Here is a 25,260-nt window from a genome sequence, read left to right as displayed (position 1 = left end):
TCTTTCAAATATTTGTCTGTCTCTGTCTTAAATATATTTAATGATCTGATCTCCACCATTCTTGTGGAGGGAGAATTCCAGAGGTTTACTGCATGCTGAGAGAAGAAATTTCTACATATTTCAGTTTTAAGACCATAAGACCATAAGATATAGGAGCAGAATAAGGTCATTTGGCTCATGAAGTCTGCTCTGCCCTTTTGTCATGGCTGATCCATTTTCCTTCTCAGCCATAATCTCCTGCCTTCTCCCTATATCCCTTCATGCCCTGACTAATCAATAATCTATCAATCTCTGCCTTAAGTATACACAATGATGTTGGCCTCCACAGCTACCTGTGGCAATGAATTCCACTCTCTGGCCACAGAAATCCTCCTCATCTCCATTCTAAAAGGATGCCCCTCTATTCTAAGGCTGCATTCCCTGATCTTAGACTTAAATGTCCATGCTTATCTTGAAGCTGTGTGCTCTTGTCCATGATTCTCCCTTTAGTGAAAACATCTCAACATCTATCCTGTCAAATGCCTTTAGGAATCTTATATGTCTGAATAAGGTCACTCTTCATTCTTCTAAACTCCTGAGGGAAAACAGCTCCAAATTGCCCAGAGTCTCTTGGTAGAACAATCCTCTCAAAGTCAAAGAAAATTTATTATTGAAATATATACATATATGTCACTATATACTCTCTTGAAATTCATTGTAGGCATTACAGGAAAATAAATAGAACAGAATTTATGGAAACTCTATATAAACAAAGACTGACGATGAACTAATGTGGAAAAGGACTTATTGTGTATAATAATATAATAATACAGAGAATATAAGTTGTAGAGTCATTGAAAGTGAGTCTGTGGGTTGTGGAAGCAGTTCAAAGTTAAGAAAAGTGAAGTTATCCACGCTGGTTCAGGAGCCTGATGGTTGTGGGATAATGACGGTTCCTGAACCTGCATGTGTGGGACCTAAGGCTCCTGTACCTCCCTCCTGATGATAGTAGCGAGAAGAGAGCATGGCCTGGATGGTGGTGGTCCTTGGTGATGGACGTTGCTTTCTTGCGGCAGCACTCCTTGTTGAGGAGGTACTCACTGTTGAGGAGGGCCTTGCTGTGATGCACTGAGCTGCATCTACCACCTTCTGTAGACTTTTCCATTCCTGGGCATTGATGTTTCCATACCAGGCCGTGATACAACCAGTTAGGATACTCTCCACTTTGCATTTATAGAAGTTTGTCAAAGTTTTTGCTGAATCTATGCAAACTTCTAAGAAAGTAGAGGTGCTGTTGTGCCTCCTTTGTGATAACACTTAAACACTGATCAGTACTTGTTGCACTTGCTAACTTTTTATGATCCATGTATTAGTCCATCTAGATCCTATTGAGTTTCACTCATTCACAGTTTCTCTCTATTTATTTATTAATCTGCCTTTTAGATTCCTCTTACTGAAGTGCATGACCTCACACTTCCCCCACATTAATCTCCTTCAGCCAGGCTTTCACCCACTTATTCAATCTATTTCTATAATCTCACGAACAAGAGGAAATCTGCAGATGCTGGTAATTCAAGCAACACACACAAAATGCTGGTGGAACACAGCAGGCCAGGCAGCAGCTATAGGAAGAAGTACATTCAACGTTTCGGTCCGAGACCCTTGGTTAACCCTGAGTTGGTCCTGACGAAGGGTCTCGGCCCAAATCATCGACTGTACTTCTTCCTACAGATGCTGCCTGGCCTGCTGCATTCCACCAGCATTTTGTGTATGTATCTCTATAACCTTGCAGAATCATAATGTCCTCATCATAATATAATCTTCCACCCATTTTCCTGTCATCTGCAAACCTGAAAACCTTACGTTTCGTTCCCTCCTCCATGTCACAGAATAGCAAATGGATGAGGACAAAAATCCCTCGAGTATTCCATTAACCCCATTCCTCCAATCTGAATAAGACTCATTGATTCCAATCCTGTTCACTTAGTGACAGCTAGTTTTCAATACTTGCTAGCACACTTCCTCGAATACGTTAGGCTCTTAATTACGCAATTAATATTTCAAGTGTTTCTTTTATCACTTAAAGATAAGAACGTGTTAGCAATGCTATGTTGGCGGCAGGAATATGGCGACTCGGGTCAAGGCCTTTCCTCCTACAGATGCTACTCAACCCGCTGAGTTCCCCTGACAGGTTGTACACTGCTCTACAGCTTTCTGCTGGGAACTAAAATACAAACAAAGTGCTGGTAATATCTCAGTAGATCAGACAGGATCTCAGGTTGATGAACTTCCATCTCTTTTCTTATTGCTGCCATCAGGATGGAGATTCAGGGGCCTCAGGTCCCACACCACCAGTTTCTGGAACAGTCATTACACCTGAACCATCAGGCTCTTGAGCCAGAGGGGATGACTTCACTCACCTCAACAATGAACTGATTCCACAACCTATGGACTCACTTTTAAGAACTGTGCAACATGTTGTTGATATTTATTGCTTATTTCTTCTTCTTCTTATTCTTATTCTATTTTTGTATTTGCATTTTTTATTGTATTTTGCACATTGGTTGTTTGTTTATCTCCATTGTGTGCTGATTTAATTTAGTTTTTATTGAGATACAGTGTGGAATAGATCCTTCCAGCCTTTTGACTAACACTGCCCAGCAGCCCCTGATGTAACCCTAGCCTAATCATGGGGCAATTTACAATGGCTGATTAACCTACCAACCAGTACGCCTTCGGACTGTGGAAGGAAACTGGAACATCTGGAGGAAACTCACGCAGTCTTGACTCTATTGCGTTTCTTTCTGTTTACTACAAATGCCTGCAAGAAAACGAATCTCAGGGTAGTGTGTGAGCAGCCATCGAACCCAGGGGATCATGGGTTTGCGCCTTAGTGCGCTGTGTCCTCTCCAGGGCGCAAACACGGGTGGGCAGGAAGATTTGAAGAACCGGCTGTTGCCCATGCAGCGGGATCCCCCTCTCCACGTCACTGATGTAGTCCAAGGGAAGGGCAAGCGCTGATACAGCTTGGCACCAGTGTCATCGCAGAGGTTGCCAGAGTGAAGTTGTAGACAACATCAAACTGCCTTAGGGACCCTGGCTCCGGATTTCTTCCTCGGGGTTTACTCCCGAAGCCTTTCCCATGGGTATGGTCGCAAGGCAGTGGAGGTTTAAAATCAGAGTTTTCCTTCTCCTCAGGATAGTAAATGGTGGCGTATAGGTACATTGATAATGAATTTACTTTGAACTTTGATCAATAATTTGAAATATTTACTGTTTCTCTCTTGTCATGGAAACACCCTTACCTGTTGGGTGTTCCCAGCATTACCCACCTTTATGCCTCAAAGTCAGTGTGGTACAGCTGGAATGGGGAAACCAGATGCTTTCTTTATGATCTAAATTGGCTTTGGAGCAGTCAGTGTCAAACAAGAGGTCCAGGGCTTAGGGTAGCAGCTCAGAGAACCAAACATTGGAACAGCTGTATTTGTAATGGTGTGTCCTTCGTCGGTAAACCTCAGAGTAACAGGCAATGTTTGATGGTTGCTTGGCCACTGTAATTTACTACAATGTTTAAGAAGGCATGTGGGCCTCACAGGAATGTTGTCATAGCTGCCAGGTTCAACTGCTTGTAACAACTCTGGGCTGTCTGACCCTGCCACAGTGATCTGACTTGATGAGTGTCCTCCAACAAATGAAGCAAAATCTCCAAAACTCTTCAAAGTTTACAGCCACTGAGTAACAGAAACATTTCTCCCCACTCCTGACACCACGTGGACAAAGAATAATACTGCACTCTGAATGTGATGTTACATATTCAACTTGTTCGAGTACAGCCCAGATATTTTTTTAAACAATTTTTTTGTGGATTGCCATGGTTTTTACTGACTCCATGGACTTGTATAGCATGGAACCATGTTACATATTCAATGTGTTTGTGTACAGTTCACATTTTTCTTAATTTCTTAGAGATTGCTGCAGTTTTAACTCATTCCATAGAATTTACAGCATGGAACCAAGCCCTTTGACTTCATATCAACTACCAACCAGCCATTACAATAATCCTACACAGATATTACTGACCTCTACTGCCACAATGAGGCCACTCTCAGATTGGAGGAGAAACACCTCTTATTCTGTTTGGGTAGCCTCCAACCTGATGGCATGAACATCAATTTCTCCAACTTCCTGTAATTTCTGCCTCCTTCACCTTCTCTCCTTTTCCATTCTCCATTCTGGCTCCTCTCTTCTCCTCAACTGCCCAACACCTCCCTCTGGTGCTTCTCCTCCTATCCTTTCTCCCAGGGCCCAGTCTCCTGTCCTGCCAGATTCCTTCTTCTTCTGCCCTTTACATACTCAACCTTTCATTTCCCAGCTTCTCACCCACCCTCCCCCATCCACACTCCTTCCCCCCTCACCTGGCTTCACCTATCACTTGCCAGCTTGTACTCTTTCCCGTCCCCCACTTTCTTACTCTGGCTTCCTCTCCCTTACTTTCCAGCCCTGATGAAGGGCCCTGGCCCAAAACATCGACTCTTTATTCACCTCCATAGATGCTACCTGACCTGCTGAGTTCCTCCAGCATTTTTGTGTACATTACTCTGGATTTCCAGCACCTGCAAAATCCCTTGTGTTTCTGATCTTGCTTTTATTTTTCCCACATTCGCAGCATCTCCTCTCCCCCGGGTTCGACCACTCACCTGCACACTTGGGGAAATACGCTGTGGCTGGTGTCTCTATATGTCTCTGAGAAGTGAGGAGAAACCAGAGCAACTGGAGACCCTTCCCATCACAGGAAGTACTTCTGAAGACTGGACCCATCCCGTAGGAAGAATGAGGCAATGGCTCGCCTAACTGCCATTCAAGCACAAACACTGAGCTTTTAAAAGTCATTGTTTTGTGCTGTAGTCAAAGTGTCCATGCACATTGAAGTGGCACTTGGTCCGTCTTCTCTTGATTCTCATGCCGACGATTAGCTAATAGAAAATGTCTGCATTTAGTTACATCGTGAACACCACCTGTGAAATTTGCACTGTGGCCACTTTATTAGGTACAGGAGTGGAACCCTGCTACTGCAGCTCATCTAAGTCAAGGTTTGACGTGTTGTTCATTCAGAGATACTCCTCTACACACCACCATTGTAATGTATGTTTTCTTGAGTCACTGTCACCTTCCTGTCAGCATGAACCAGTTTCCTCTGACCTCTCCCATTAACAAAATAGTTTTGCCTGCAGAATTGCCGCTTACTGGATTATTTTTTTGTTTCTCACACCTTTCTCTGTAATCTCCAGACATTGTTGTGTGTAAAAATCCAGATCAGTAGTTTCTGAGATACTCAAACCACCCTGTCTGGCACCAACAATCATTCCGCAGTCAAAGTCACTTAGATCACATGTCTTCCCTATTTTGATGTTTGGTCTAAACAACAACTGAACCTCTTGACCATGTCTGCATGTTTTTATGTGTTCAGATGCTGCCACATAGTTGGCTGATGATATATTTACATTATTGAGCAGGTATACCTAATAAAGTAGCCACTGAGTATACGGTATACTTTCATTATTTTTCCATTAATGCTGCTTGTGACTTTCAGATTGATGGTAAATTCTATTTGTTTGTGGGATGCATTGATCAGTGGTGAGAAAACTGGACGTGTAATGGCTTGAAAGGGCACAGCCTCAGAATGGAAGGATGTCTCTTTAAAACAGAGATGAGGCATAATTTCTTTAGTGGAAGGATGGTGAATCAGTAGAATTCATTGCCACAGATGGCTATGGAGGCCAAGTAATTTGGTATATTTATAGCAGAGGTTAATTAGTCTCTTGATTAGTAGGGGCCTTCATAAGTGTGTGGAGAAGGGGGTTGAGAGGGAAAATAAATCAGCCATGACCGAATTGCAGAACAGACTCGATGGGCTGAATGGCCAAATTCTGCTCCTATGGTCTTATGATTTTATGGGAAAGGGAAGAGAAATGAAAAATCCTTCTGATTATATGCAATAAAGTTAGGGGTCTGCTGAAGGAATTTAAGTAGATGTCAATGGCAGATAAGTGTGAGGTAATGAATGACGAATCTTGGAAAGTCAAACCAGTGTAGGACTTACACTATGACAATGTAAGACCTATACTATGCAGAGCAATAGGGAGTGTAATGGAACAGAGACAGAAGGGCACAGCTCATTGAATGCAGTATTCCTGGAGTACAGTTTTGGTCACCCTGTTATAGGAAAGACTTGGTTTAAATGGAAAGAGTGCAGAAATAGATTTATGAGTGGCTGCCAGGACTAAAGAGCCTGAATTATAAGGAGAGGTCAGCCTGGCATGGTCTTTATTGCTTGGAACATAGGAGAACGAGGAGCAATCTTATAGAAATGTTTAAAATCATGAAATGGGGTGAATGGCAACAATGTTTTCCTCAGGATGGGGCAGTCCAAAACTAAGGACTTAGGGCGAGAGGGGTAAGACTTAAAAGGAATCTGAGGCACACCAGTGTGTGATGAGTAGATGGAATGAACTGACAGAGGATGTGACTGAAGCAGGCACTTGGAGAGGCCTGAAAGGATATGGGCCAAATGTAGGAAATTGGGACTAACAGGGTGGGCACCATGGTCAGCATGGACTGGATGGGCTGAAGGGCCTGTATCTATGCTGTATCATTCTAAAACTCTATGAATTATAAGTCAATGCAAGAACTGATCTGAAAATTTAACGGTTATTCGTTTTGAACTAGCCGTATCTTAATCTCTGGAAGTTGATGCATTTCCTGAGTGAAACACCAGTTATTACATCTACATATAATGTTTGTGTGTGAAGTTCTTGGCAGGGGATGTGAGAGGAAATGGAGGTGCAAGATAAAGGCAAGCAACCTTACAGGCTAAATTTTCCAATTTCAGGAAAACAAGAGCCCCTGTGTCCCAACTGATTCCATCTGTCTCTCATCCTTCCCTTTTCTGGATCCCCATCACCTTCCTACTCGCTTATTTTAGCATCTAAACCATAAGACATATGTAGGAGCAGAATTAGGCCATTCAGCCCATCAAATAATCTTTACTGTTCAATCACTGCTGATTCAATCATTCTCCTGTATTTTCCCTATAACCGTTAGCCCCCTTACTTATCAACACACCCAAAGTGCTGGAGGAACTCAGCAGGTCAGGCAGCATCTATGGAAATGAATAAAGTCAATGTTTCTAGTCAAGATCCGTGTTCAGAACTGAAAAGAAGGTGGAAAGATGCCAGAATAAAAAGGTTGTGGGGGGGAGTGGAAAGAATGCTAGCTAAAAGGGGAATAGATGAAGCTAGGCGGATGGGAAAGGTAAAAGGCTTGAGAAGAAGGAATCTGATAGGAGAGGAGGGTAGACATTAGGAGAAAAGGAAAGAGGAGGGGATCCAGTGGGAAGTGATAGGCAGGTTAGAAGAGTTAGCGGGCCAGAATGGGAATAGAAGAAGTGGAGGGGGGGGGGGGGATTTTGTTTTACCGGAAGGAGAATTTGATATTCCCCTTACTTATGCCCTTTTCTCATTCTATTGCAAGGAAGGAGGTACAGAAGCCTGATGAATCACACTCAATGATTCAGTAATAATTTCTTTCCCACCTTCCCCTCCATCATCCGATCTCTGATGGTCCAGGAACACCCTTTGATATTCCTTTTATTTTACGCTATTTTTGTAGTTTATAGTACTTTCATGTCTTTGCAATGTACTGGCGCTGCAAAACAACAAATTTCACGTCATATCAGTCAGTGATAATACATCTGATTCTGAAAGCCCTAGAGTTTTGTTCCAAACAGACCCTTGGAAACAAACCGAGACTTAAATGTTTGTGTCATTCTCCAGCCGTGGCAAGTCCCACAACGACCACCAGAGGGTGGTAATAGTTCTGGGTCGCGCTCTGTATCGGCAACAGTGCTACTACATAAAACTGTCCAAATTATTACTAACATAGAATTGAATATTCCAAGCATGAATTATAAAATCATCTTGCTTCCACAAACTACAAATACATTTGGCCAGTTTTTAAATTTTGGTTTGATGGATATTACGATCGCGGCTTATAATTGTGCATCAACGTTCTGCCGTCTTCATTTTACAGAACTTTTAGTTCAGTTGACTTGTTTTAGTTATTGTAATTGTTGGAAGCCGAAGTACTTCCAGAGAAAGAGTGAAAGCCTTGTTTAAAAAAAAATATTTCTAGGCGTTTAACGCATTGTTATGAGATGAGCTATTTTTAAAAACTTAAGCCGTGTTACTCAGGTGCACACACAGGTATCGTTGAAGACCTGTAATCCTAATAGTTCTCAGGTGCTTTAAGTTCAAGTTCACGTTTATTGAATCGCACACAGGTATACAGCTAAATGAAACAACTTTCCTCTGGGACTAAGGTGCAAAACACAGTACATATATCACAGTTATCGCATACGCATCTAACAATACGGTATATGGAATTATATATCCTAGATGCAAACCTCGGCCAAAAGGTTGAACAACCTTCCATATCAAAGATCTGTTCCGTGGCTGCATCTTGGCAGGAAATTGTTCTCCGTGCTCTGAACTGCCTGTGGCAGCAAAAACCTCAACCTTTCTGATGTTATTTGCCCATCCTTCTGTTCAGCGACGGAGAGGCCGTTGATAGCAGCACTTACATTTTAGCTACACTACCCGATATTTTTCTGATAAACATCACTCGCACCTCACCGTGCCCACCGATTTAAAACGTGTGGGCATCCAGGGGAATGGTTAACCCCCTGGTTAATGGACTTCACTGTTCACCAAATATTAAATAGGGATTTTCCTCTCAGTACTGAGACTTTGGATGTAATTGATTCGCATTTCGCGTTATCTTCATATTGCAGGATTTGGCGGAGGAAATGACACTTTAATTCCAGACCACCCCCACCTCACTTTCCCTCTGACAGGGATGAGGAGGAATTCACAGCGACCCCGTATTCACCAGTCCCTGTTCAGCTTTGCGAAGAGGCTTGGTGAGAAGCAGGAGCAAAAATCAAACACGCTGGGACGAGGGCATGAGTGAAGAAAATGTACATTTTAATCCTGCAGTTTTAAATTTTATACATATATATATATATTTATTAAAATGGAGCTAGGAACTGCAATCATTTCACGCCATTCTACACCACTAAATCAACAAACTCGTTTACTGTTTGAATAATTGCACACAGTACAAACTACATCCTCAAACAGAATATTTTTTTTCCAAAGATGATAGAATACAGCAGTGAGCGTTCTGAATCGGTTTATAAAGGGGGTGGAAGGTCTTAAAATATATATAAAATTAATCGGGGAGGGAATTGGAACTGGCGCCCAGCAAATAATGCCACCTATCTGGCGCTGCGTCAGTATTGCGAGCTCAGGACGCTGTTGGTTGGCGGAGGGGGAGAGAGGGGCGGGAGAGTCGGTCCTTCCATCTGTGTCTGTCGGCTCCGCCTTCCACACAGGCAAATAACACAGCTACACCTGGGAATCGCCTCCGGCTCCCCTGTGGCTAGCGCTGACACCGAGAGCGCCCGTGGAAACTCGCCACCCACCCCCGGCTCGGCGCAGGGGGACGCGGGCAGAGGGGCGCAAGAGCTGTCAATCTATAAATACTCTTGCAAATAAGGCAGGCGGCCGCCAGAAGGAACGGGGACAGTTCGGTGGACTATCTTTCTCTGGATTATAAACCCGATTGAAGGGAATTTGCGCTGGGAGATTATTCATCGAATCTTGCGTCACTGACAGCCGGCAGAGAGATTCCTCGTTCAACCACATCTATTGTAGGAAAGCATTTCGATCGGAGAGAAGGAAAGGCCAGCTGTCTGTCCTCCTCGGATTTTTCCTTCCCCCGCCCTCCATTCCCTCCCCCTTGGTCTTCGGCCCCTCTTGTGCCGGCTAGCATGGCTTTTAGCCGGGTGGAGAGGCGCCGCTGCCTCTCCCTCTGCCCGCTTCCCTCATGTTAACCATGGTCCGTGCGAACGCGTCCTCGGACCGAGACTCCACCGCGCCGAACATGGACCCCGTCATCATCCCCATCGACGCCGAGATGATCTGCGACAGTAATGACCAGCGCATGTGGTGGGCCTTCCTCGCCTCGTCTATGGTCACCTTCTTCGGGGGCCTCTTCATCATCCTGGTGTGGAGGACCATCCAGTACCTGTGGGCGGTCTGCTGTCACTGCGGCCTCAAGAACAAGGTAAAACAGCCCCGGCTGTGCACGCCTCTCTCTGCCTTTGGAGTATTTAAAGTGGGGGGGGGGGGGGGGAATCATTTTGGTGTCAGGAAGTCAAACATTGGGGGAACGGATGAAGTTCTTGGGGTAGTACACCGACGACAGGTTGAACCGCGGGGTTGCATTAAGGGGTCCAGTTCTCTATTCATCTGTGCTTTTGTAACTCAAAGAACATAGGAGCAAGAGTAGGCCACTCGGCCCCTCAAGCATGTTCTAGCATTCAATATGAACCCTTTGGCAGGGGGTTGCATCCCCTTTACCCTTTGTATACGGTCCAGCAGGTTGACTTGAGTTAATTTGTTTTTTTTAAAGGAGAGTTTCTGTGGCGGGTGGGGCGTAAATAAGTGGAATTAAAATTCTTGCTGTAGGGAATAAAAGGGGAGAGCGAACGTGTAGGGCGCAGGTTACCTGTGCACCTTACGGTCTAAGCACGGAGACTCGCTCGCTCATCCCTGCATGTTCCGGTGAACACTCCCGTAATTCGCGGGAGCCGGTGGCCCCTGTATCCTGCTCTTTCCTCCCGGCTCGGGAGTCCCGGAGCTGTTGAGGAAGTCCTGCGCTAAATCGGGTGCATTTAAACTCCAGGATGGTGCTTCCAGCACTTTCAGAGCGCCCTCGCTCCTTTTGGATAGTCGGGGAGATTGCAGTGCCGTCAGTTTCCCCTGGTGGGGTTGAAATCCCGGCGGGGTGGTGGGTGGTTGGTGGGTGGGGAGGGGGGGGGGGTAGCTGACCCGGTCACCGAGCTCGCCATCCGCGGCAGCTCGGTGCATGTCAGGTGAGTGAGCCCCTGGTGGAAGAATCTTGGAGAGCTCACATCAAGGATTTGCGTCCTTCCCGCTACCTTTCGACCTGCTGTTGTGTTGCAAAATAATGATTCTTTCGCGGTGACTAAGGAAGGGTTGCTTGCCTCTCGACAGCAGCCTGCTTCTCCTTTGAGGAGAACGTGCTTGCGTTCTGTAGCACCTGCCACTTCGCATTCACAGGACGCCTCTAGGCGCTTTGAGAACTTTCCGGGTGCTTTGGTTGCTGCAGTAAACAAGGCCACCAGTAAGATTACAATCCCGGGTAAATGGTTTGGACGGAGGGATAAACACTGGGAAGGACGCTCGGGCGATAATTGTGTTGTGGTGGGGAGGGTCTTTTGCTGTCCACCTGAGGCACCATAAGGGGCTTTGTTTCAACCTCTGGTGTAAAGAGCATTCCCTGAGGGATCAGCCCAGACAGAGTCGGAGAAAGAAAAATAGGGAGCAGGCCTATCAAGCCCTACTAACCACTCATTTACATAAATCGTACAGTAGCCTCACGATAAGTCTCATTTCCCTCAATATCTCTCCAACTCCCCACCAGATTCCACCACTCAGCCAGCACCAATGTAGAGTGGCCAATTAACCTACCAACCCACATGTTATTGGGATGTGGGAGGAAACTAGAGTTGGGGTGTCATGCAGTCACGGGGAGAATGTGCAAACTCCACACAGACAGCTCTAGAGGTTGGGATTGAATCAGGATTACTGGTACACTGGCCCCTCGTAATGCCATTATTTTTGTGTTCAACTCCCCGGAGAGGGGCTTGAATGCTATGCCCCCGGGGGAAATAACATTTTCTGAGATTTGTGAAGTACAAATAGCATTCTTCAAAATGGAAGCAGGGTCAGAGCGGCAGATGCGGGGCAATGAATCAGGCATTAGAGTTTGCCCCGGCGTTTCACTAATCAGGAAGTGGAGAGTTTCAAAAATGCCTGGTCCTGCCCCGAAAACTGGAGACGCGAGACTGCTGAACGGGGTCGGGGTGGGAGGGGGACTGCCGATTCATCTCAGCGGGTTAGACAGAGGGATATCAGAATCAGATTTATTAAATGCGGGAGGAACGCCGCAGCTCAGACGGCATCTATGGAGGACGGACGATAAACAGATGTGGAGTCTCTGCTGGAAACTTTGACTGTCCGCTCTTCTCCGTAGATGTTGCCGGACCTGCTGAGAATCTCCAGCACTTCGTGTGTTGCTCTGGATTTCCAGCATCTGCAGAGCCTCTTGTTTGTTATCACTGACATATGACATAAACATTTGTGGCAGCGGTGGCAATAAATTATTATAAATCACGCAACCGAAAGTGGAAAAAAGGAAGGAATTGTGAGGTAATGTTTACGGACTGTTCAGAAATCTGATCCTAACTGTTTCTGAATCGTCGGGGTTGGTTCTTCAGGCTCCTGCACCTCCTCCCCGATTGTAGTCATGAGAAGAAGACGTGTCTTGGATGGTGAGGGTCCTTAATAATAGATGCTGTCTTTTTGAGGCATTATCCCTTGAAGATGCCCTCGATGTTGGGGCATTTGTGCCTGTGATGGAGCTGGCTGAGTTTACCACCCTCTGCAGTTGACGTTTCCGGTTCAATCCCCGCATATCGGGATTGAGAGAGTTTCTCTTGATGTCATGCTTAAATTTAATGCTCCATTGTCAGTGTTCTTGCCAGGAAGCGTGGAGATGATTGTGTGATTTCCCTGTCAATCAAGTTTGTTGCCCATGCCAATTTGATCCCATAATTTATTTTTAACTATTCCCCACTCACTCCATTATTTCTGATGGATTTATCCTGCACTTATTGGGAGAGATTGCTGCAGTTTTCTACACTCAGAATCTATTTACTGACGAAATTCACTATGCTGGGTGAACAATAAACTGCTGACAATCCCATACTACACCCACCTGCAGTGCACTGGCTAATGCAATGATTTGGTAAATAGTCATAGAACGCCAAATAGGCCCTTCAGCCCATCTAGTCTGTGCTAAACTATTATTCTGCCTAGTCCTATTGACCTGTGCCTGTACCATATCACTCCTTACCCCTCTCATCCATGTACCCATTCCAATTTCTCTTAAATGTTGAATACTTAAAAGAAAATTAAACACATATATTTAAATGTAGCACAAATTACATCTCACGACTTGGCCGGTCTTGTTTGGATGTACGTTGAACAAGACATATTGTGTAAAATCATTGCTTGAAAGGTGAGTGGAAAGGCACACCTCACTTTGTCCCCTCTTGTGCAAGCAAACTTGACACTTAGCTGAACAGAGAGGCACTTTTTTGTGTCAGCGGCATCACAAGTTAACCAAAGTGGACCAGAGAAAAATAAACTTAGAAAGAGTGGCAGATTGAGCCTTTCCTTTGAATAGTAAGTGATCTAAGACATGAAACAGGAGCATCATCAATATTACTTTCATTTGAAGCATATTTAGCTGAAAGGGCTTGATTACTGGAATAATGGCTTTTTAAAGTCTGTAACATTTCTTATGGTCTATTTAATTGTATTAGAAAGCAACACACAATTCATGGCATTATAATGGTTGGTGAAGTTAATGCACAAAATCAGTGAGTACAGTTGATTGGATAATTACTTTGTGTTAGCCATGCTCTTGCTTGTAAACTGTTGGCTTTCCTCTGTTCCGTAGCATGAGATTATTCCCTCAGCCTGCAAGTGTTCTGGCTGTGATGAACACTAGGGGCTTTGAGATCTCAGCACGACAAGAGGCCCAACAGGTTGGCCGTTAGTTACCCATCTAAGTAATAACTACAAGATATTCTGCAGATGCTGGAGATACAGCACAACACACACACAGAGTGCTGGAGGAATGCAGCAGGTCAGGCATCATCCTTGGGAGGGAGTGATGAGTGTTTCTTCAGGACTGGAAAAGAACGGGGGATAGAATCCACAATAAGCAGATAGGGGAGGGGAAGCAGTATAAGCTAGAGGGTGATAGGTGAAACCAAGGGAGTGGCAAGGAGGATATGTGGATGGGGGAAGGGGATGAAGTCTGAAGCTGGTAGGTAATAGGTGGAAAAGGTAAAGAACTGAAGAAGAAGGAATCGGATAGGAGAGGAGAAAAGCAAGGAGGAGGACCACCAGAGGAAGGTGATAGTCTGGTGAGGAGAAGAGGTAAGAGGGAAGCCAGAGTGATGAATGGAGAAAGAGAAGAGGGAGAATGGGGAGAAGTTACCTGAAGTTAGAGAAATCGATGTTCAACTGGAAGTTAGAGAAATCAATTTCATCTCATTTACCAGCACACTACAACACTGAGCTAGTACCCTGGGAAGCCCTGAGCCTGATCCAGTAGTGATGTTAAATGTTACAAGATAAGGAGTGTTTGGGCATTGTCTCTTTCTTTTGCTATCATCTGAATTGGGCAATCGAGGTCAGGTGACCTTGCAGCTTGCAAAGCTCAAGCAGATAAAAAGAGCGAGAGCTCTAGCAGAGCGGCCTGGTCGAGGGAAGTGCTAGTCTTTGGCTCGAGAGATTCTGGCAGTTTTGGCAGTTGGATAGTGCAATCAAGAACTGATTAGCAGTTGATCGGCAATCAAGATTTGAATAGCTCAGACTCAGCAGAAAACAGCTGATTGGGCAATCGAGGTCAGGTGACCTTGCGGCTCGCAAAGCTCAAGCAAATAAAAAGAGGGAGAGCTGTAGCGGAGCGGCCTGTCGGTAAGTGGCCTGGTCGAGGGAAGTGCCTGGTGTGAAAAGTGCTAGTCTTTGGCTCGAGAGTCTTCGGCGAGGAGACTACGTCAGGCACAATTGGAGAGGGTGAAGACATGACCGCTAAGCTGATTCAGTGTGCTACGTGCATGATGTGGGAGGTCAGGGACACTGATGGTGCCCCCGGCTGCTACAGCTGTGGAAAATGTGTCCAGATTCAGCTTCTGAAGGAGCATGTTGCAGCACTGAAGAAAGAACTGGATGACCTCAGGTTTATCTGCGAAAATGAGGGTTTTCTGGACAGGACCTACAGTGAGGTCGTTACACCGAGGATACAGGAAGAGAGAAAGGGGGCAACAATGAGGAAGGAAAGGATGCTTGAAGTACAGGAGACCCCAGGGGAGGTACCTCTCATAAACAGGTTCACCTTCTTGGAAGCTGTCAGGACAGAAGATACTGCCAGTCTGAGAGGTGGACAGGTCTGTGAGCCGAAAATTGGTGCAGAAGCAGAGCCGAGGAGTCAGACATCAGGAAGAGCCGTGGTAGTAGGGGACTCCATAGTAAGAGGTACGGAAAGGGGTTTCTGCAGCAACAGGCGAGATTTAAGGATGGTGTGTTGCCTCCCTGGTGCTAGGATCCAGGACATCACGGATTGATTGCAGGGAATCCTCAAGGGTGAAGGTGAACAGCTGGAAGTAGTAGTGCATGTCGGCACAAATGACATTGGGAAGAAGAGGAAGGACATTCTGCAGCGGGACTTCAGAGAACTCAGAAGGCGGCTGAAAAGCAGGACTTCCAGGGTGGTTATCTCTGGTTTGCTTCCAGTTCCTCGTGCTGGAGAGGGCAGGAACAGGGAGATAATGGATCTGAATGTGTGGCTGAGGAACTGGTGCAGGAAGCAAGGACTTACATTCTTGGACCACTGGGATCTGATTTGGGGTAGGGATGAATTGTACAAAAGGGACGAGTTGCACCTTAATAGGCGGGGGACCAGCATTCCAGCAGACAGGTTTGCCACTGCAACACGGATGTGTTTAAACTAAGTAGTGGGGGCGAGGGGATGAACTGGAAATATAAGGATGGAGTTAAAGTGAAATTGAAAATAAGAAAAGTTTAAAAGGACAACAGAATCAATGGAGTAGAAAGCTCAAGAAGAGATCATACAGTATGGCCAAGTGAAATAGGAATTGATATGAAAGGAGAGGGGAGTACCAAATTAAAAGTATTATATATGAATGCACGAAGTATAAGGAATAAAGTAGATGAGCCTGAGGCTCAGTTGGAAATTGGCAAGTACGATGTTGTGGGAATAACTGAGACATGGCTTCAAGTGGACAGGGCCTGGGAAATGAATATTCAAGGATATACATCTTATCAAAAGGACAGACTGACTGGCAGAGGGGGTGGGGTGGCTCTGTTGATGAGGAATGATATTCAGTCCCTTGCGAGGGGGGACATAGAATCTGGGGATGTAGAGTCAGTATGGATAGAACTGAGAAATTCTAAGGGTAGAAAGACCCTAATGAGAGTTATCTACAGGCCCCCAAACAGCAGTCTGGATGTAGGGTGTAAGTTGAATGAAGAGTTAAAATTGGCATGTCGCAAAGGTAATGATACAGTTGTCATGGGGGATTTCAACATGCAGGTAGACTGGGAGAATCAGAATGGTACTGGACCCCAAAAAAGGGAGTTTGTGGAGTGCCTCTGAGATGGATTCTTAGAACAGCTTGTACTGGAGCCTACCAGGGAGAAGGCAATTCTAGATTTAGTGTTGTGCAATGAACCGGATTTGATTAGGGACCTCGAGGTAAAGGAACCATTAGGAGATAGTGACCATAATATGATATGTTTTAATCTACAATTTGAGAAGAAGGGAAAATCTGATGTGTCAGTATTACAGTTGAACAAAGGGAACTATGGAGCTATGAGGGAGGAGCTGGCCAAAGTTCAATGGAACAATACCCTAGCATTGGCAGGTATTTCTGGGAATAATGCACAAGGTGCAGAATCGGTTCATTCCAAAGAGGAAGAAAGATCCTAAGGGGAGTAAGGGGCGGCCGTGGCTGACGAGGGAAGTAAAGGGCAGTATAAAAATAAAAGAGAAGAAGTATAACAATGCAAAGATGAGCGGGAAACCAGAGGACTGGGAAGCTTTTAAAGAGCAACAGAAGATAACAAAAAAGGCAATACGCCAAGAAAAAATGAGGTACGAAGGTAAACTAGCCAAGAATATAAAGGACGATAGTAAAAGCTTCTTTCGGTATGTGAATAGCAAAAAAATAGTTAAGACCAAAATTGGGCCATTGAAGACAGAAACGGGTGAATTTATTATGGGGAACAAGGAAATGCCAGATGAGTTGAACAGGTACTTTGGATCTGTCTTCACTAGGGAAGACACAAACAATCTCCCAGATGTAATAGTGGCCAAAGGAACTAGGGTAAAGGATGAACTGAAGGAAATTTATATTAGGCAAGAAACGGTGTTGGATAGACTGTTGAGTCTGAAGGCTGATAAGTCCCCGGGACCTGATGGTCTGCATCCCAGGGTACTTAAAGAGGTGGCTCTAGAAATCGTGGATGCATTGGTAATAATTTTCCAATGCTCTATAGATTCAGGAACAGTTCCTGCTGATTGGAGGGTGGCTAATGTTGTCCCACTTTTCAAGAAAGGAGGGAGAGAAAAAACAGGGAATTATAGACCAGTTAGCCTGATGTCAGTGGTGGGAAAGATGCTGGAGTCAATTATAAAAGAGGAAATTACGACAAATTTGGATAGCAGTAGAAGGATCAGTCCGAGTCAGCATGGATTTATGAAGGGAAAATCATGCTTGACTAATCTTCTGGTGTTTTTTGAGGATGTAACTATGAAAATGGACAAGGGAGAGCCAGTGGATGTAGTGTACCTGGACTTCCAGAAAGCTTTTGATATAGTCCCACATAGGAGATTAGTGGGCAAAATTAGAGCACATGGTATTGGGGGCAGAGTACTGACATGGATTGAAAATTGGCTGGCTGACAGAAAACAAAGAGTAATGATTAACGGGTCCCTTCGGAATGGCAGGCTGTGACCAGTGGGGTACCGCAAGGTTCGGTGTTGGGACCGCAGCTGTTTACAATATACATTAATGATTTAGATGAAGGGATTAAAGTAACATTAGCAAATTTGCTGATGACACAAAGCTGGGTGGCAGTGTGAAATGTCAGGAGGATGTTATGAAAATGCAGGGCGACTTGGACAGGTTGGGTGAGTGGGCAAATGTATGGCAGATGCAGTTTAATGTGGATAAATGTGAGGTTATCCACTTTGGTGGCAAGAACAGGAAGGCAGATTACTATCTAAATGGAGTCAAGTTAGGAAAAGGGGAAGTACAACGAGATCTAGGTGTTCTTGTACATCAGTCAATGAAAGCAAGCATGCAGGTACAGCAGGCAGTGAAGAAAGCTAATGGCATGCTGGCTTTTATAACAAGAGGAATTGAGTATAGGAATAAAGAGGTCCTTCTGCAGCTGTACAGGCCCCTGGTGAGACCTGGTGGAGTATTGTGTGCAGTTTTGGTCTCCAAATTTTAGGAAGGACATTCTTGCTATTGAGGGAGTGCAGCGTAGGTTCACAAGGTTAATTCCCGGAATGGCGGGACTGTCATATGTTGAAAGATTGGAGTGGCTGGGCTTGTATACACTGGAATTTAGAAGGATGAGAGGGGATCTGATTGAAACATATAAGATTATTAAGGGATTGGACACACTGGAGGCAGGAAGCATGTTCCCGCTAATGGGTGAGTCCAGAACTAGAGGCCACATTTAAGAATAAGGGGTAGGCCATTTAGAACAGAGATGCGGAAAAACTTTTTCACCCAGAGAGTGGTGGATATGTGGAATGCTCTGCCCCAGAAGGCAGTGGAGGCCAAGTCTCTGGATGCATTCAAGAGAGAGTTAGATAGAGCTCTTATAGATAGCGGGGTCAAGGGATATGGGGAGAGGACAGAAACGGGGTACTGATTGTGTATGATCAGCCATGATTACAGTGAATGGCGGTGCTGGCTAGAAGGGCCGAATGTCCTACTCCTGCACCTACTGTCTATTGTCTATTGAATCAGATTGACTGATTTCTCCCATATGTGTGACATTATGTACCGATTTGGTACTGCTGAGAAATAACAAAGATTGTATTTCTCATTGTAAAACTCAGCAGTGTTTTTGAGATTAGCCAGGGCGTTGTATACAGTATATCCAAGTCTGCCTTTCAGTTATGTAACTTTTGATGGAGTTCATTAAATGCAATGTAAAGTCAGACTAAATACATCCTCTTTCATTATTTTTCTTTCTTTTTGGGCATTAAATATTTTTAAAAAACTGCAGAAAATATTCAGCATATCAGGGAACATCTAAACATCGGAGATTCTGTAACTGCTGGAAATCTGGAACAGCACACAGAAGGTGCCGGAGGAACTCGGCTGGTCAGGCAGCATCGATGGAAAGGAACACGCAGTTGACATTTGGGGCTGAGACCCTTCATCAGGGAGCATCTGTGGAGGTTGATAGGTTCTGGATTAGTCAGGTGTTAAAGGTCAAGGGGAGAAGGCAGGAGAACGGGGTACAGAGGGGTAATAAATCAGCCATGATGAAATGGTAGAGTGGACTTTGTAGGCCATACGGGCTAATACTGCTCCTATGTCTTGATTAAGGAGCAAGAAAGTAAATGCTTCAGTTAGAAGTCATTGACCTGAATGGCTAACTTTTCTTCCTCTCCATGGATGATTCCTGACCTGCTGAATATCTCTGCATTTTTTATTTCCTGAATTTAACACCTGTGGTTCGTCTCAGTTTAGTGTGGGTGAGGCTGCTGAGACAAACTAGCCCTTGGTCAGGAAGTGGATGGAGCACAGTTTGAAAAAGGTTTCAAATTGCCAAAAAGATAAGAAAAGTTCCAGTTTGGTGCCAGTTATTAACAGCAAGAACTATCAGGGTAAAACAGGCTCAGGTCTGGCGTAGGAGGAAACATTCCCAAGTCCATGTGGTTTTGTCTGTAGCCACTGACATGATGTGCTATTTCTGTTTGCCACTCCAGCCTTCTGTATGTCTTGATTTGTAAATCTGTACTGAACTGCTGCCAGCCTGGTATACTTCACTCCCTTCCTCTGATACTGAAGAGGTTAGTTGCCACTCAAGTACTGGTGGGGGTGGGGTGCAGGTAGCCTGACAGAACACGTCCTGGTCTCATCACACTATATGTCACTGCCAGGGATTAGAAGTTGCTGCATTGAATTCTGACTCCTCATCTCTAATTCCCCTCTAGCACTACAACAGAACTCCCTCTCGTCCTGATCCTGCTTTCTAATATATCGATTGTTGTCTCCCACCGAATGCTGTTTAGAATCAGTGCCCTGAACTTCCTTCCCTATCCATGCCTCCCCCCCCCCAACTTCCTGAAAGACCCTCCTCAGAAACTCTGAATTAGTATCCCAAGTATCCCTTTATTAGACAAGGTGCTGGACCTCCGTTGTGTCTTTCAGAAACAAGTTAAGATCCGATGTAATGTGTTAATGAAAGTTGTTGCTTTAACCCTTAGCTGAGCAGATTGTTTGCCGGTTAACATGGCACTGCTGTGTTACAACTTCAGTATTCACTGAATCACCATTATGGTCAATGTAGATATCATAGGACATACGGCACAGGACACACAGTTTAGTACAGATTCTTTGTCTGCAATGTTGTGCTGCACTTTTAACCTACTCCACAATCAATCTAACCATTCCCTCCTACACATGCCCATAACCCTCTATTTTTCTTTCATGCATGAGCCTATCTAAGAGTCTCCTAAATGTCCTCAATGTACCAGCCGCTACCATCGCCCCTGGTGATGCATTCCGGGCAATGTGTGCAAATAAAAATAAAATGACCTCTGACATCTCATTAGTTGATTTCTGAACTTGATTGTGTGATGTTCATAGTGACTCTCAAGGATGTGAATCTTCAATAAAGAAACCCAGCAGTTTCCTCTGCCCTGGATTACAGCTCTAGTTTGTGCTATGAAGCTGATTTCCAGCAGTGGTCTACTGTGGTTTCTCTCAGTATGAACTCTGCTCCAATGCAAAATCAGAGAGTGCTGGAAATATACAAGTCAACTAGCATCTGTGGAGACAGAAATGCAATTAATGTTTCAGGTCACTGATCTTTCATTAATTCTCATGAAAATCTATTTGCTTGAAATGTCAGTTCTATGTCTTTCTCCACAGATATTATGTGTCTCCTCACTCTGACTCTAAATACTGCCTTGCAGCATGGCATAGGGCCTTCGGCCCACCTGGTCTGTACTGACCAAGGTTTACGTACTAAGCTGACCCCATTTGCTTGCATTTGGCCCCATCCCTCCAGGTCTTTCCTATCCATGAACCTCTCCAAGTGTCTCTTAAATGTTCATGTACCTACTTCAACCACTTCTGCTGGGTGGAAATGTTGTCCCTGAGAGTAGTGTGTATATGGAATGTATAAATAAATGTTCCTTTTAAATCTCTCCACAGTCATCCTAAACTATGCCACCTAATTCTTGAATACCTATTAGATGACAGGTTTGCAGCATCAGCAGTATTTTTGGCTTTGGGTTTATTGCTTTGCAGATCTGTGCCTTTCTCTGGTAGGGCTCCTCTTTCTGAGCTCTCTTCCAATGGCCATGGAGTTAGATGTCTCCATTAAACTGCTGATATTATCTGTCACTGCACTCTGCGTATATGGGTGGGTGGGAAGGAAGAGAGAGGCTTGTTCTGCTGTTTTTGTTTTGTTGCTTGTTGTATTTTTTTGTTGGATCAGGTGAGCATTGTGGGCATGTTATGTTAGCGCTGGAATGTGTGGTGAGACCATCGAGCTGCCCCATCACATTCACAGGGAAGTCTGCAGATGCTGGAAATCCAAAGCAACACACACAAAATGCTGCAGGAGCTCGGCAGGCAGCATCTATGGAAAAGAGTAAACAGCCGACATTTCAGGCCGAGACCCTTTGTCAGAACTGAGATGGGAGGAGGACTTCCTGGTGACCAAGCATTTAAATTCTGATTCCCATTCCCATTAGACGGGTCAGTTCATGGTCTTTTGTGCCAAGATGAGGCCACCCTCAGGGTGGAGGAGTAACATCTTATGTTCCATCTGAGTAGCTGCCAACCTGATGGCATGAACATCAATTTCTCCTCCCAGTGAACAAATTACATTCCTCCCTTCCTCTATGCTCCACTCTAATCTTTCACTTCTTCTCACCTGCGTATTACTTCCCTTGGCTCCCCTCCTCCTTCTCTTTCTTGGAGTGTTCACTCTCCTCTCCTATCAGATTCTTTCTCTCCAGGCCTTCACCTTTTCCACCCACCCGGCTTCACCTATCACCTTCCAGCTAGACTTGCTCCCCCACCTTTTTATTCTGGTATCTTCTGGCACCTTCCTTCTCAGGCCTGAAGTATAGTCTCAGCCTGAAACGTCAATTGTTCACTCTTTTCCATAGATGCTGCCTGACTTGCTGAGATCCTCCAGCATTTTGTGTGTGCCCCATCACATTGTTAGGTTGTTAACACAAACGATGTACTTCATGGCCTTTTTCGACGTACACTGGTTAAATTAATGAATCAAGTCTGCTGCTGAGACATTGCTAATAATTGTGGGCAACTGATGGAGAGTTTGCACTTTGATGCCCAACAGACAAAGTTGAATGAGTGGAGTGACATTCAGTGGAGATCCTCGTGTTACTGAGTGGATATCCTCCAGCTGAGGATGCCTGTTATATTTTGAACTGAGATATTTAAGCCACAACAGCTGGATTTCCTTGTCCTGGCCTGCAGGGTGCTGAAGGTGAAATTATCAAGAGCCTGGTGGGAGGGATTTTGACCAGAAAACCTCTGCCAATTGCTTGTTCTTCACCTCCAGACACTCTTTTGTGGTTCAGTTACTCTGGATGAAGATGGTACCTGTGTATGGGTTGAGGGAAGGTGGAAAATTCATCTGTAAAGAACTTACTGATTCCAGACTTGGCTCTCTTCTGCAAACAGTTGTGAAGTCTATCAAGATTTAAAAACAAGGGCAACACAGTGCTGCAGTTGGTAAGGAAAATGCCCCACAGCTCCAATTAACTGGGTTCATTAATGGCCACCAGAACTGTCAGTGTGGAGTTTGCAGGATCTCCATCCTGGGCCCAGCTCATTGATGCAATCACAAAGAAGGTACTAGCTCATTGGGAGTTTGAGGGGACTGGTTTGTCACCAAAGACATATTTTTATAGATGTATGATGGAGAGCGTTGTGATTGGTTGCATCACCGCCTGGTATGGAGCCTGCAATACGCAGGATCACATGAGGTGGCACCACACTCAGCATTTTAAGAACAAATTCTTCTCTTTTGCCATCAGATTTCTGCATGCTCCATGAACATTGTCTATCTATCTATTTATTTATGCAGCTTGCAGTAGTTTTATGTCTTGCTGCTGAAAAACAGCAAGCTACAGATATCTGTCAGTGATATCTCATGTGGGCTGGCAGGTTAACTGACTATTGTAAATCGCCCCTGGTGGGGGATAAGAGGTGACATTGGAGGTGGGGCCAGCTGTTGGTGGAAATACAGGAGAATTTTAAAAGAATGGGTTAATGTAGAATTAGCCTTTGCTTGTGTGCAGTTTTCATTGATTCCATTGCGTTGCCTTGTTCTACTATGCATGCCTGCAAGAAAATGGATCTCAGGGGAGTGCATGGTGATGTATACATACTTCAAAGTATAAAGTTTAAAGTAAGTTTATCAAAGTACACATACATCACCATTTGCAAACTTGAGATTCACTTCCCTGTGGGGAATCGTCGTAAATACAATGGAATCAATGAAGGGCCACATTTAACAGGATGGACAAGCAACCAATGTGTAAGAAAAGGCAACAAAGTGTGCACGTAGAAACAGAGGGAAAAATAATAATAAATGAGCAACAATGATAATAGGTAAGCAATAAATATTGAGAATACGAGATGAAGAACCCTTGAAAGCGAGTCCATGGGTTGTGGGAACAGTTCCGTGATGGGGTAAGTGAATTTATCCCCTTTGGTTTAAGAGCCTCAGAACTATGGGGGAGGCAATAACTATTCTTGAACCTGGTTCTGTGGGTCCTGAAGCTCATGTACCACCTTCCTGATGGCAGCAGTGAGACGAGAGCATAACCTGGATGGTGGAGAATAACCAATTTACTTTGACCTTCAAGTGCTTGATGATTAGGATGGATATGATGGGCCAAAGGCCTATCACGATGCAATATCTCTCCACGACTCTACTTCTGCAGCGTAGTTCCCACTGTAATGGAGGAAACACCACATCTAATTTTGCATAGCAAGCAGGAGCATCATGTGTCCAGAAGGTCAGTGTTAGGGTGTTGATTTAGGAGTAAATATTGGCCAGGGCATTGGCTGGTGTGTCGCTTCTCATTTTCATGATAGCTCCATATGAACTGTTTCATACAATTGAGGCAGCATGCGGGGTCTAGTTTAGTGTTTCATCTGAGAGTCTGTACATACGACAGCGCAGTTCTCCTGCAGTACTGCCTTGGAGTGTTGGTCTGGATTTCTCTGTTCAGATCTGTGACTGACAGAGACTGCTGCTCGCTGAGACCCAGCTCACACTTCTTGTTTGCTTTACTCTCTACCCATGGAGCACAAGGGTTCACTGTGAATCAACAACAGATTATTAATAATCCTGTAGTAGAAGCTCCATAGCCGGCCTGATCCTTCAGTGTGAACATCCCTGAATCGGGGACGGGGGTCGGAATGGCATGCAGAATCTGCATTGAAAACCTTTAGCTCAGAAACACTTCCAACAGTTTGTACATTGTTGGCCACCGTGGTCTTGTCTCTGAGCGGTGGGATTGAACCCATTTCTGGAGATTAATCTCAAAGTGTCTCTAGTATCTGGTAGATTCCATTAATGCCAGGCCCTGGAACTCCCCACAAACCCAATTAACCCTAACCTAATCACAGGATAATTTACAATGACCAATTAACCTAGCTGGTATGTCTTTGGACTGTGGGAGGAAACCAGAGCACCTGGAGAGAACCCATGCATTCCACGGGGAGTAAGTACAGAGACTCCTTGCAGAACATGCCAGAATTGAACTCTGAACTCCAGAACGCCTGAGCTGTAGTGGCTTTGCACTAACCACTATGCCCACGTACATTGAAACATACAGTGAAATGCATTCTTTGAATTGGAAATGTGCTAAGGGCAGCCCACAAGCATTTGGCTCTAAACTCTCAATGTGTTGTGATCAAATTAACTTGTTTAAAATAATAAATTAACTTAATAACATAGATCTTTTTTTTATTTATTGAGATACAGCGTGGAATAGGCCTTTCTGGCCCTTTGAGTCATGCCACCCAGCAATCCCCTGATTTAAACCTAGCCTAATCATGGGATAATTTACAATGACCAATTGACCCAGTTTGGACTGTGGGAGGAAACCGGAGCACCTGGAGGAATCCCATGCAGTTACGCTGAGAACATGCAAACTCCTTTCAGGCAGTGCCAGGAAGGACAGCTTCAATCCCATGGTTATCAGTCTTCTGAATGGACCTCCCAAACACTC

At 44.8% G+C, this 25,260-nt stretch overlaps 1 protein-coding gene across 15 annotated transcripts in view; it reads left to right on the top strand.

The window, feature by feature from the left end:
* Positions 1-9,356: 9,356 nt before the first annotated feature.
* kcnma1a (potassium large conductance calcium-activated channel, subfamily M, alpha member 1a) overlaps positions 9,357-25,260 on the top strand; it is a 913,789-nt gene continuing 897,885 nt past the window's right edge. For 3 of the 15 annotated variants that reach the window (XM_073025443.1, XM_073025444.1, XM_073025452.1), the window contains exon 1: positions 9,362-10,164. In XM_073025443.1, the coding sequence (XP_072881544.1) occupies positions 9,925-10,164 (240 nt within the window). In that variant the 5' untranslated portion in view covers positions 9,362-9,924. Of the gene's footprint in view, positions 10,165-25,260 lie in introns of all 15 variants that reach the window. The other 12 variants (XM_073025437.1, XM_073025451.1, XM_073025440.1 and 9 more) reach the window with 8 other exon arrangements.

The sequence above is a fragment of the Hemitrygon akajei genome, chromosome 21, assembly GCF_048418815.1.
Source record: "Hemitrygon akajei chromosome 21, sHemAka1.3, whole genome shotgun sequence".
Classification (NCBI taxonomy): Eukaryota; Metazoa; Chordata; class Chondrichthyes; order Myliobatiformes; family Dasyatidae; genus Hemitrygon; species Hemitrygon akajei.
The sequence above is the reverse complement of the archived record's forward strand: the minus strand, read 5'-3'. Positions and strand labels throughout refer to the sequence as shown.